The 12943-nt window shown below is 45.9% G+C and overlaps 1 protein-coding gene across 1 annotated transcript in view; it reads right to left on the reverse strand.

The window, feature by feature from the left end:
* Positions 1-12943, reverse strand: part of LOC145351309 (ran-binding protein 17-like) — a 925757-nt gene that overhangs the window by 213175 nt on the left and 699639 nt on the right. The window contains exon 22 of the mRNA XM_080200932.1: positions 5790-5872. Within this exon, the coding sequence (XP_080057058.1) occupies positions 5790-5872 (83 nt within the window). The remainder of the gene's footprint in view (positions 1-5789; positions 5873-12943) is intronic.

The raw sequence follows: 12943 nt of genomic DNA on the forward strand, positions 1-12943 counted from the left end.
AGACATGTTTTTCATGCCATCATGCTTTTGGGTTGAATTTTAGTATTCAATAGTATTAATCCCTATTCCCAAGGGTTTCATGATGCTCTAGCAGTGCATTCCCTCTGATTTACCTGTACATAACAACTTTACTGCTGCAAGCTCTATGAAGCTCCAGATAAATAGCTCCCAGCACTTATTCCATAATGACTGCAGGGGATGGCAACCATGCTTGAGAGAGATCAGACCAGTCGAAGGAATAGATAGGCAGAGGTAGGAAACCCTGTATCTATGCTTCAGGAGATGGCCTTCCACAGGGTGACCACTCCCACCTAGGATGTAGTGGCAGCTCTGGTAAGTGCAAGGGCACTACAGAACAGAACGGAACAGCTTGTCAGAAGAAGATGAATGATCTTCTTCATTCAACCAGGTTAAGTAAACCACACTGGACCCCCTCACACATCCAACTCCACCTCGCACCTTGGCCTCTGCCAACACCAGGCACCAGATCCCCCCTCCTTCCCACAATTACCATTCCCCCTAATAGCTGCTAAGCTCTGCACACTCGAGCTCCCACCCATGCACCACCTACCACATCTCATCACCTCCTTAAACGTCTACACTCCCATCTAAGCACTCCCTACTCATGTCATGACAAACTAGAGTATAACAGAAGTCAGCATATACAGCCAGCTGGAGTCAAGTCAGAGAAAAGAGGATTGCATATCCTCACATGCATCAAGGAATGAGCCCTCGAGCTGGCTAGGAGGAGGAAGAACGTGCTTGAACTGCTAGTGAAGTGACTGGAGCAAAGAAACATGAGAACTCAGCACAAATATTGTTATTCCTCAAGTCTCAAGTGAGAACAATGTTCCCTCCACGTCCTATGTAATGCACTAATGCCATTAATGCAGGCCGATGCCAGAACAGGTGGACCATCCTCGCATCCTCTGGAATCACTGAATTCCAGCAATACAGAGGGGGACATCTCTAATCCCATCATGGAAGTTGCATAATAACTCTCATGTGGCACCAGCACAGATACTTGCACCTCAGTGGGATCACTATGTAGACAGACTTCTGAGTCACTCACTAGCGAGCACCTCATAGTTGATGATCCACAGATGGAGGCAGGGCTGTCCTAGGAAACCAGCATTTGGAAGATTGAAAGAATCTAGGATTCTGCTGAGCCCCAAGCCGATGATGTGCCTCTGGGCCCGGTTGTCCACAGCTGCTGGAGCTGCAAAGACAGTGTTGCAAGTCTCAGGAAGGGATGAAAGCAGTCCTCCTCAGACTGTAAGGCTAATTGGAGGAGTCCCATTACCTTCTCTCTCAGGAGATAGGGATGTCACTGCAACTCACCAAGGTCAACACTGCAAGATTGGCATCCAGTGTGGTGACTTTGGTGCAGGTGTTCTCCCAGCCTGTCTGTTAATGCCACTGACCTTCGGCGTATCACCACACTCACCTGATGCCTCATCCCTGTGGAGTGAGAAAGGCAATGCTATGTCCCTCCTGCCCTCTTGCCAGCCCACACTAAAGAAGGACACTTCCTCAGCTGTGATATGGACAGGAATCCAGGAAGGAGTACATGGGAAGTGATGCCTGCATACCAGCTCTTTCAACCTCTTTAGAGCAAGGGGCATCCTGACATGAGTGGTAGAAGATCTGCCAATGATCCCTCCTGACCCCTCCCCCTGAAATAGCAATTCGGGGACCCCCAACCCAACTTGAACCTATCCATGTCCCCTGAGTCCTCCCTGGTACCCCCTGAACAGTGCACACAGCGGAGCCTGAGCCTTCACTGCCGATGCCCCCCTTGGTGGTGAAGATGTCAGATTCACGCTTCTGTAGATCTGTTATAAATGGTGCCAACATGACACCACATCGATGGCAGCTGAAAATTCTTTGCAGTCTCAACATCTGGTGATAGTGCTCAATAATTATTAAGTGTTAATGTGTTAAACTGAGTGTCCTGTGGTCCTGTGGCATGTTTCACACCACTCCTCAGGTGAGGGGCCAGTAAGATCGGACCACAAGAACTCGCCAGCAGGAATCACGGCCTCTGGATTTTGAGCATCCACTGCCACTCCCACAGACGAGAGTGTAAGCTCAAAATCGTCCCCATGTATCTACCCTTCAGATTCTTGAAGGTTTCAATGAGAGTGCCTCTTGTTTCTCTAATCTCCAGAGAACATAAAGCCAATTTATTCAGTCTCTCATCATAGGAAAACGCTCCCAACCCAGGAACCAATTTAGTGAGCCTTTAATTGACCACTTGCAATGCAAATAGATCCTTTTATAATACGGAGACTAAAATTGTACACAGTTTTTCAGACATGACCTCACCAAAGCATTATACAATTGTAGCAAGACTTCTTTATTCATGTACTCCAATCCCTTTACAGTAATGAGGTTGTTTTGGGTGGAAGCTGGAGAAGTGGAGCATCGTGAGATTATCAGTGGGCTTGTGGTACACTGAGGTGCTGAGGTGACCGTCCTTAATGGAGATGCGTGTGTCCAAGAATGCAACCAATTTCGGAGAGTAGTCCATGGTGAGTATGATGGTGGGATGGAACTTGTTGATGTCATCATATAGTTGTTTTAGTGATTGTTCACCATGAATCCAAAGGAAGAAAATGTATCTATTGTATAGCATCGGTTGAAGGTCCTGTGCGGTGAAGAGGCTGGTGTCCCATGACATTCACTGCTCCCTACATTCTTCCAACCCCCACTGATACTTGATTTCAAAGAACAGAGAAGATTACAGCACAGGAACAGGCCCTTCGGCCCTCCAAGCCTGCATCAACCAGGCTGCTTGACTGAATTAAAATACCCTACCCTTCCGGGGACCGTATCCCTCTATTCCCATCCTATTCATTTATTTGTCAAGGTGCCCCTTAAATGTCATTATCGTATCTGCTTCCACTGTCTCCTCCGGCAGCGAGCGAGTTCCAGGCACTCACCACCCTCTGGGCAAAATAATTGCTTCATACATCTCCTTTGAACTTTCCCCCACACACCTTAAACCTACGCCCCCTTGTAATTGACGTTTCCACCCTAGGAAAAAGGTTCTGACTATCCAATCTGTCCATGCTCCTCATAATCTTGTGGACTTCGATCAGGTTGCCCCTCAATCTCCATCATTCCAGTGAGAATAAACCAGGTTTCTCCAGCCTCTCCTCATAGATAATGGCCTCCATACTAGACAATATCTTGGTAAATCTTTTCTGTACCCTCTCCAAAGCTTCCACACCCTTCTGGTAGTGTGGCAACCAGAATTGAACATTATATCCCAAGTACGGCCTAACAAAGGTTCTATAAAGCTATAACATGACTTGCCAATTTTTAAACTCAATGCCCCAGCCAATGAAGGCAAGCATGCTAGCTTCTCCAACTGCACTGCCACTTTCAGTGATCTATGTACCTGTACATCCAGATCCCTCTGCTTATCAAAACTCTTAAAGATTGTGCTATTTACTGTATATTTCCTATCTGCATTAGACCTTCCAAAATGCATTACCTCACATTTATCCAGATTAAACTCCACCTGCATTCTCTCCGCCCAAGTCTCCAACCAGTCTATGTCCTGCTGTATCCTCTGTTGGTCCTGATCGCTATCTGCAAACCTACCAACCTTTGTGTCATCTGCAAACTTACTATTCGAACCAGTTACATTTTCCTCCAAATTATTTATATATATTACAAACAACAAAGTCCCAGCACTGATCCCTGAGGAATGCCACTTGTCACAGCCCTCCATTCAGAAACACACCCTTCCACTGCTACCCTCTGTCTTCTGTGACCGAGCCAGTTCTATGTTTGCCTTGCCAGCTCACCTCTGATCCCAAGTGACTTCATCTCTCGCACAAGTCTGCCATGAGGAACCTTGTCAAAGGCCTTACTGAAGTCCATGTAGACAACATCCACTGCCCAACCCTCATCAATCATCTTTGTTGCTTCCTCGAAAAACTCGATCAAGTTAGTGAGGCATTACCTTCCCTTCACAAAATCATGTTGCCTCTTGCTAATACATCCACTTATTTCCAAGTGGGAATAAATCCTGTCCCGAAGAATTCTCTCCAATAATTTCCCGACGACTGACATTAGGCTCAGCGGCCTGTAATTACCTGGATTATTCTTCAAACCTTTCTTAAACAAAGGAACAATTTTGGCTATTCTCCAATCCTCTGGTACCTCCCCTGTTGCCAGTGAGGATACAAAGATTTCTCTCAAGGCCCCAGCAATTTCCTACCTTGCTTCTTTCAGTATTCTGGGGTATATCCCATCAGGCCCTGGGGAATTATCTGTCTTAATGTTTCTCAAGAACCCCAATACCTCCTCCTTTATGATCTCAACATGACTCAAACTATCTACACATCCTTTCCCAGGCTTATCATCCACCAAGTTCTTCAAGTTCGCAGCAGACTGGAGGGCAGAGAGACAGCAGGGCATGGGCCAGGAGAGGGGAAGCCAGGCGGGTGTTTACTCGATTCTGAGGGGATTTAAGAGGGAGTTGGTGAAGGGGAGAGACAATATATATCTAGTATGAAGGGTAAAGTTTTTAGGCAAGATTTGTCTAGGCAGTGAGAGGAGCTGTTGGGTTTTGTGCGGACAAGGAAGAGTTTTTTCTCTGGGCGTAAGATTGGGGGGGTGCGGTTTGGCATCGCAATTTATTGGGCGGCTGTGAAGGGTGGACGTTGGGCCTCGGGGTGGGTGGGTTGACAGGTGACAGTGGGCGTTCGGTGAGGGGCGGTCGGCCGTGGAGGGTGGGAGCGTGCCCACCATTTTGTGAAGATTGGTGGTGAGTTGCGAGAGGTTGGGAAGTGGGTGGCCATTTTGGGTGGGCAGCCGTCCTGTGAGGCACAGGGGCAGTTGGGGGTGGCCATCTTGTCCAAGTCGGGTTTAAGGATCAGGCCATCATCTTGTGCAGGTCGGGTTGAAGGCCAGGGCAGCCACTTTGTGTTGGTCTGCTTAAGCAGACTGGGCCGCCATTTTGTGAAGGGCGTGGTAAGACAGCCATCCGCCATTTTGTGAAGAGCGTAGCTGGTCGCCATTCTGTTAAGTCCCACTCACCCTTTTTGCCCTTTGAGGTGGTCATTCTTGTTGGGATGTCAAGGCTTTATGCAACTAGGGTGGGGAATAAGAGCATTTTGGATGGGATGGTCAAGTGGCTCTTTTTGGAGGTGGGTACAAAGACAGAGAAAAGGAGTAAATTCTGCTGACAGTAGAATTTGAAGCACGGGTTAAAAAAAAATTCCATTCTTTGGTCTGGCAACAAAACCATGTTGGATCTGCTTTCAGATCTTTTAATGTAATACAATTAGAATTTTTACATCAGGAATAGGCCACCAAGTTTAACAAACCCATCGCTTTTCCACAGATCAAGTCCTTGTATTTATTTGTCTCGTCTTTTTTTTGAAAATTTAATTGAGGTACATTTTGGTCCCATTTATATTTATATTGTTAGCTTCCATTATGTTCCCTGAAAACTGATATCAGAACTCTCCTTTGGGAGAAATGTTTCCCCAACTTCCATTCTTCCTCTTAACTGGATAACCTTCTTGATTTATGTCTCCTGGAATTTGAAACCTCACCAGAGTCAACAATGTATTCAAACAACTAGAAGTCTTTAGGTGTTTCTGAATATAATATCTGAATTAGATATATGGAAGCATACGTGCCAGAGACACATATTTGTACACAAGATACTCAGGCACATATACTCACACATGTGCAAACACTCATATATCCGTATCAACTTGCAACAAAGCATATCATCCTCAGCCCAGCAGCTCTGAAGTTCGTACCATAAGTGGAAATCATTTTGCTGGCTTCTCTGAACAGTAGAATTCCATTTGGCGATGATACTTCAAAATTCAATCTTTGTGACCTACAATATATAAAAAACACAATTAAAAGATTGATAGTAATAGTCAAATGAACACACACAGACATCTTCACACAAAAGATGGCTGAAACATGGAACATGCAGATATCAATTAAGGAAGGACTAAGTACAGCAACAGAGGGACTGTAGTGCATTATTGGATGATGGATTAAGATGGGCTGAACAGACTTCTAGTAATCTAGTGCAGTTATGTCAGATAGGCAGTTAGGTGTCTTGAAGTCTAAGCTAACTAAACTGTTTATAATCACTTTAAAATGTGTGGTTTCTCAAAATAAAATTCACTTTTGACAAACTAAGGGACAACTTCACCATTCCATTACATTTTATACAAGAGGTGGTATTTTCAAAAATTTGATTGGGTACTTTTTGAGACGGTCCTATGTAATACTATTCTTGAAATACTGGGCACGATTCACCCGGAATAGTTCTAAGTGTTGCTGCCATGGGGAAAACTGGTGTGCTTACCATCGGCTTTGGCAGCACTGAACAGGCCCCATTCAAACTATGTAAATAGCCCAGCACTTCCCCCATGTGAATCACACTGACTTACCGACTCCGCCAACAGCTGATTTGTTGGAGTCGGGAATCACCCGTTAGCACTCTACAAGGGGAAGCTCCCTTCAGCACCCACCCTCATTCAAGGCAGCAACATAGCAGCAAGAAGACCTGCCCCAAGCTCTTGGACACATACATGGCTGGGATGCCATGGAGCAGAGGAGGATCACTTTCTTTCCAATGATTAGCAAGATATTGCCTACCAACGTGATGAAAAAAGTCTGAGTGAGGTGGTGGAGGGGGTCAGTTCCAGCAGCCTCACCAAGAGGACTAGACTTCATGATCAATGCTGCAAGAAGATGAGTGACCTCCTCCGAGCTGTATCTCTGAGATAATCCTGGTATCATGCCCTGTGTGGAATATTACCTTAACTCCTTACAATCTTTAAACACCCGAATTGCCAGCATCTCCCTTAGTGCCCCCCCGGAAATTCCCATCACAAAACTCTCACATGCTAGGTCCAGTGCCAATGCATGCCACCTACTGTAACCCCCCACCCCTCCATACCTTCCAGGCCACCAACTCACAATGTCCCCTTTGTGTCCCTAAAGGACAAGGTAGCACACAATTGGAGAGAGCGTGGGATGATGGGTGGGCACATGCCCAAGTTATGAGTCTTCACTCCTTTGCTGGAAATCATGGGGGAAGTTCTGGAGTGAACAGTGGAACATAGAAATTAATAGCAGAAGTAGGCAAGTTCAGCCCTTTGAGCCTGACATTCAATCAGATCATGACTGATCTCTTCCCAGTCTCAGATACACCTCCCCACCTGTTCCCCATATCCCTTCATCCCTTCTATAGTTAGAAATATGTTCAAACTCCACCGCACTAGGGGGTAACGAGTTCCACAAATTCACCACCTACTGTGAGAAGTGGTTCTGCTTCATCTCAGTTTTAAATCTAATGGCTCTCAATCTATACCTGTGACCTCCTGTTCTAGATTCCTCATAAGAGGAAACAATTGACCTACATTTAATTTATCAATCCCTTTTAAAATGTCATATTCCTCGATCAGATTCCCTCTCATCCTTCTAAACTCCAGTGAATACAAGCCCAAACTACTTAATCTCTCCTCATACGTCAATCCCTTCATTCCCCGAATCAATCTGGCCAACCTCCTCTGAACTGCCTCCAATGCCACCTTCTTCACTTAAGAAGACCAAAAATGGATATGACACTCCAGATGTGGTCTCATCAACATTCTTTGCAATTGCAACAACACTTCTGTACTTGTATATTCCAGTCTTTTTGCAATAAATGCCATATGCTTTTTTTCATGCTGCACCTGCATACCGATGTTCTGTGATTCATGAGCATAAGGTAACTTCATGGATCCCTCTGCCTGGATGCATTTTGAATCTGCTTTCCATTTAGATAATAATTTGCCTTTCTATTTTTTCTGCCAAAATGGACAACCTCACACTTATCCACTGCTGAATTTTGGCCCATTCTCCCAGCCTATCTGTATACTTCTTTATATCCTCTTCACTGCCTGCTTCCCCACCAATTTTAGCATCATCAGCAAATTTTGGTATGTCCCTGCTTGTAGATCATTTATATAGATTGTAAACAGTTGAGGTCTAAGGATTGACCCCTGCAGCACCCTGCTAGTTACATTTCGCCAATAAGAGAAGGACCTATGTATCCCAACCCCTGCTTTCTGTCAGTCAGCGACAACAGTCACACCCAGGCCCTATCCCCATAACCTTACATATTTACCCTACCAATCCCTCTGACATTGAGGGGCAATTTGGCATGGCCAATTAACCTAACCTGCTCATCTTTGGACTGTGAGAGAAAACCAGAGCACCTAGAGGAAACCCAGGCAGACACGGGAGGGTGTGCAAACTCCATCCAAGGCTGGAATTGAACCCGGGTGACTGGCACTGTAAGGCAGCATGCTAACCACTGTGTCATTATGCCACCCTTATTCTCTGGACTCACCATGTGGCCTGATGGCTAGTGCAGAGTGGGGATCTGAGCCACCACTGCCACTACTACATGAGTCACCTATCACTTAGTTCTGGCAGGCTGCATTTTCAGCTGGAGATCTTGGGGGATCATGAGCCTTATCAGAATTTATCACATCTCTGTTTCTTTAAAAATGGATACCTGAAAATAAGTATTTGATGGACATTCGTGTCAAGTAAGGAAACAGTGGAGTAAATCATCCACTGTGTTGAGTGCTTGTAAATACACTGTATATAAAAAAGTAGACTGCATTTGGATACCTTTGAACTTGTATAATGTTTGAAATGATACTTGAAACTTGTACATCTGATCAGCTAAGTGTAATTTTACAGGACGTAAATTTTAAATTTTAACTTTTTAACTGTGCCAGGCTAATTGCTGCACTTGACTGTCCGCGAGGGGGGCATGGTGCTTCACTCTGAACGACTTTCTATGAGCAAGTGTCCACTCATCTTGCCATAATCGATGCAGGTGGATACATCGTCCTTGGTGGGGGGTTGGGGAGCCTTGGACCCCCACGTCACATACCATTGATGAAGTTGTGGGACCTAGTTGGTATTTCGACTTGGTGGACGTCTGATGCCATTTTCATCCTGGTTCCAGTATCTTCCCTGATGCGAAGTTGAGAGCTGGAGCGTGCAGAATCGACCCTCTTTACATTTTGAAGGTGTACATGTCTTGCATTCCATCCTCTTCCGTGCAGCAAGTGTTGTCAGTGGGCGGAACCCATTCCATCTTGCATACGGGTAGGGTCTGCATACTGGTGCTTTAACAACCTGGTGCTAGGGGATGAGTGGTTCCTGGACTTGTTTTGTCACTTCTAGGCCAGCTAGAGATGAAGGCTTCCCTTCCCTGAGGCTATGGTGGGACAGCGGCAAGACTTCTGTCAGGCATGGTAGCACAGTGGTTAGCACTGCTGCTTCACAGCACCAGGAACCTGGGTTTGATTCCCGGGTTGGGTCACTGTCTGTGTGCAGTTTGCATGTTCTCCTCGTGTCTGTGTGGGTTTCCTCTGGGTGCTCCAGTTTCCTCTCACAATCCAAAGATGTGCAGGTTAGGTTGATTGGCCATGCTAAAAACTGCCCTTACTGTCCTGAGATGTGTAGGTTAGAGGGATTAGTGGGTACAATATGTAGGAATATGGGGGTAGGGCCTGGGTGGGATCGTGGTCGGTGTAGACTCAATGGGCCAAATGGCCTCTTTCTGTACTGTAGGGTTTCTATGATTTCTAAGAATAAGGGAGGGGGTCAATGAGGAAGTGGAAACCCAGGATCGTAGGAGTTAGTGGATGAGTAACTAAATGGGTAGTTGGGAGAGCTGGGTATGTAGTTGAGGTGCATTGATGGGTGAGTGGGTAGACTGAACTGGATAGGTGGGCGAGTGGGTACGTGGATGACTGGGGAGGTTGGTTAGCCAGTAGGTGGGTTAGTGGATAGGCTGTGAGGTGAGGTGGATGGGAAAGTCGGGGTGGGTCACATGGGAACTGAGTTTAGATCCTTAAGTCTAGTTAGCGGGGTTAGTTTGCTGGTGAGGTGTAGTTAGGTCTGGTCAGAGTGATGTGGAGAGTAATCAAACAGTCAGGGATGTGGGGAGGGTTAGCATGATTGGGAGGATTGGTGGAGTGGTCGGAAGGTAGTCAAAATGGGTCATGGAACACTCAGGTGGGTTGGTCTAGGATCGGGGAAGGTGGGTGTTGGGGATGGGGTGCATTATGAGCGATTGGGGCTCCCAGGTTTGAACCTGTTCACATCACCTGGGTAACTATTCAGGTTAAGTAGATTGGAACTGTTGAATCTCCAACTTGAACTCAGAGCCAGAGACATCCACAGAGATCCTTGTCAGCAGAGGGATTGCTGATTGGAAGCTGAAATTTCCCATGCAATTCTCACTTAGGTCAGCATGTGAAGACTTCCACAGGATCCTCGATTGAATAGATTGGGCCTGGGGGAAGACAATATCTTAGGGTACCAGATGAATAATCCAGAAGCCTCAGCTAATACTCTTGGGACAGGGCAGCTGGTGGAATTTAAATTCAGTTATGAAATCAGGAATTGAAAGCAAGTCTCAGCAATGACAATAATGAAGCTGTCGTTGATTGCTGTATAGGAAGGAAATCTACTGTTCGCGTGGAGTGACTTCGCAGGGTGGAGGTTGAGGGGATGTATCTCCCTTCTGGGGAGTCTAGAAGTTGGGTTCACAGGAGTGTCCCATTTAACATGGAGATGAAGAGGAATTTCTTCTCTCAAATGATTGTTGCTGTACTGAATTGCCTTTTCCAGAGAGCAGCGAGGCTGGATGATTTAATATATTTAATGCTGAGTTAGACAGACTTTTGATCAACAAGGGAGTCAAGAAGGGGGGCAGACAGGAAAGTGGAGTTAAGATCATAATCAGATCGGCCATGATCTTATCAAATGGCGAAGTAGGTTTGAGGGACCAAATGGCCTATTTCTGCCACTTACTGTTGTGTTCTTGAGTCTGAAAGAAGTCATTTTTTTCAGTTCCGATCCGTGCTTCTTCTGCACAGTTTCTCCCCTTCTCTGAAGGTATCCAACACTGTTGGGGTATACTTCCACAGGTGCCAGGGGGCTCTGGCATCTCACGCATGCAGCTACCCTGATCATAGTCATAATCATAGAATCCTGACAGTACAGAATGTGGCCATTTGGCCCATCGGGCCTGCACTGACAACAATCCCACCAATTCTCTAACCCCATAACCCCACATATTTACCCTGTTCGTCCTCTTCACACTAAGGGCAATTTAACATGGCCAATCAATCTAATCATAGAACCATAGAAAATTACAGCTCAGAAACAGGCCTTTTGGCCCTTCTTGTCTGTGCTGAACCATTTTTTGCCTAGTCCCACTGGTCTACACTTGGACCATATCCCTCCACACCCCTCTCATCCATGAACCCGTCCAAGGTTTTCTTAAATGTTAAAAGTGACCCCGCATTTACCACTTTATCCGGCAGCTCGTTCCACACTCCCACCACTCTCTGCGTGACGAAGCCCCGCCTAATATTCCCTTTAAACTTTTCTCCTTTCACCCTGAACCCATGCCCTCTGTTTTTTTTTTCTCCTCTAGCTTCAGCGGAAAAAGTCTGCTTGCATTTACTCTATCTATACCCATCAAAATCTTATACACCTCTATCAAATCTCCCCTCATTCTTCTACACTCCAGGGAATAAAGTTCTAACCTATTCAATCTCTCTCTGTAACTCAGCTTCTCAAGTCCCGGCAACATCCTTGTGAACCTTCTCAGCACTCTTTCAACCTTATTTACATCCTTCCTGTAACTAGGTGACCTAAACTGTACACAATACTCTAAATTTGGCCTCACCAATGCCTTGTATAACCTTACTATAACACTCCAACTTTTACACTCAATACTCCGATGTATAAAGGTCAATGTACCAAAAGCACTCTTTACGACCCCATCCACCTGTGATGTCACTTTTAGGGAATTCTGTACCTGTATTCCCAGATCCCTCTGTTCAACTGCACTCTTCAGAGTCCTACCATTTACCCTGTACGTTCTACTTTGGTTTGTCCTTCCAAAGTGCAAAACCTCATACTTGTCTGCATTAAATTCCATTTGCCATTTTTCAGTCCATTTTTCTAGTTGGTCCAAATCCCTCTGCAAGCTTTGAAAACCTCCTCACTGTCCACTACACCTCCAATCTTTGTATCATCAGCAAATTTGCTGATCCAATTGACCATATTATCATCCAGATTATTGATATAGATGACAAACAACGATGGACCCAACGCTGATCCCTGTGGCACACCACTAGTCACAGGTCTCCACTCAGAGAAGCAATCCTCCACAACCACTCTCTGGCTTCTTCCACTGAGCCAGTGTCTAATCCAATTTACTACCTCCCCATGTAACCCTAGCGACTGAACCTTCCTAACTAACCTTTCATGAGGGACCTTGTCAAAGGCCTTGCTGAAATAAGAACATAAGAAATAGGAGCAGGAGTAGGCCATCTAGCCCTTCGAGACTGCCCCGCCATTCAATAAGATCATGGCTGATCTGTCGTGGCTCAGTTCCACATTCCCGCCCTCTCCCCATAACCCTTAATCCCCTCGCTTATCAAAAACCCATCAACCCGCGTCTTAAAAATATTTAGCGAGGCAGCCTCCACCACCTCAACGGGCAGAGAATTCCAGAGATTCACCACCCTTTGAGTGAAGAAGTTCCTCCTCAACTACGTTCTAAACTGCACCCCCTTTATCTTGAGGCTGTGCCCCCTAGTCCTACTGTCCTTTCTAAGTGGGAAGAGCCTCTCCACCTCTATCCTATCTATCCCATTCATCATCTTATACGTCTCAATGAGATCTCCCCTCATTCTTCTAAACTCTAACGAGTACAAGCCTAGTTTATTCAGCCTCTCTTCATAGCTCAACCCCCTCAACTCTGGTATCAGCCTAGTAAACCTCCTCTGCACTCCCTCCAAGGCCAAAATATCCTTGCGTAAGTACGACGACCAAAACTGCACACAGTACTCCAGCTGTGGCC

Source organism: Carcharhinus amblyrhynchos, chromosome 13 (assembly GCF_965287045.1).
Source record: "Carcharhinus amblyrhynchos chromosome 13, sCarAmb.v2.hapA, whole genome shotgun sequence".
In the NCBI taxonomy this organism is placed as follows: domain Eukaryota; kingdom Metazoa; phylum Chordata; class Chondrichthyes; order Carcharhiniformes; family Carcharhinidae; genus Carcharhinus; species Carcharhinus amblyrhynchos.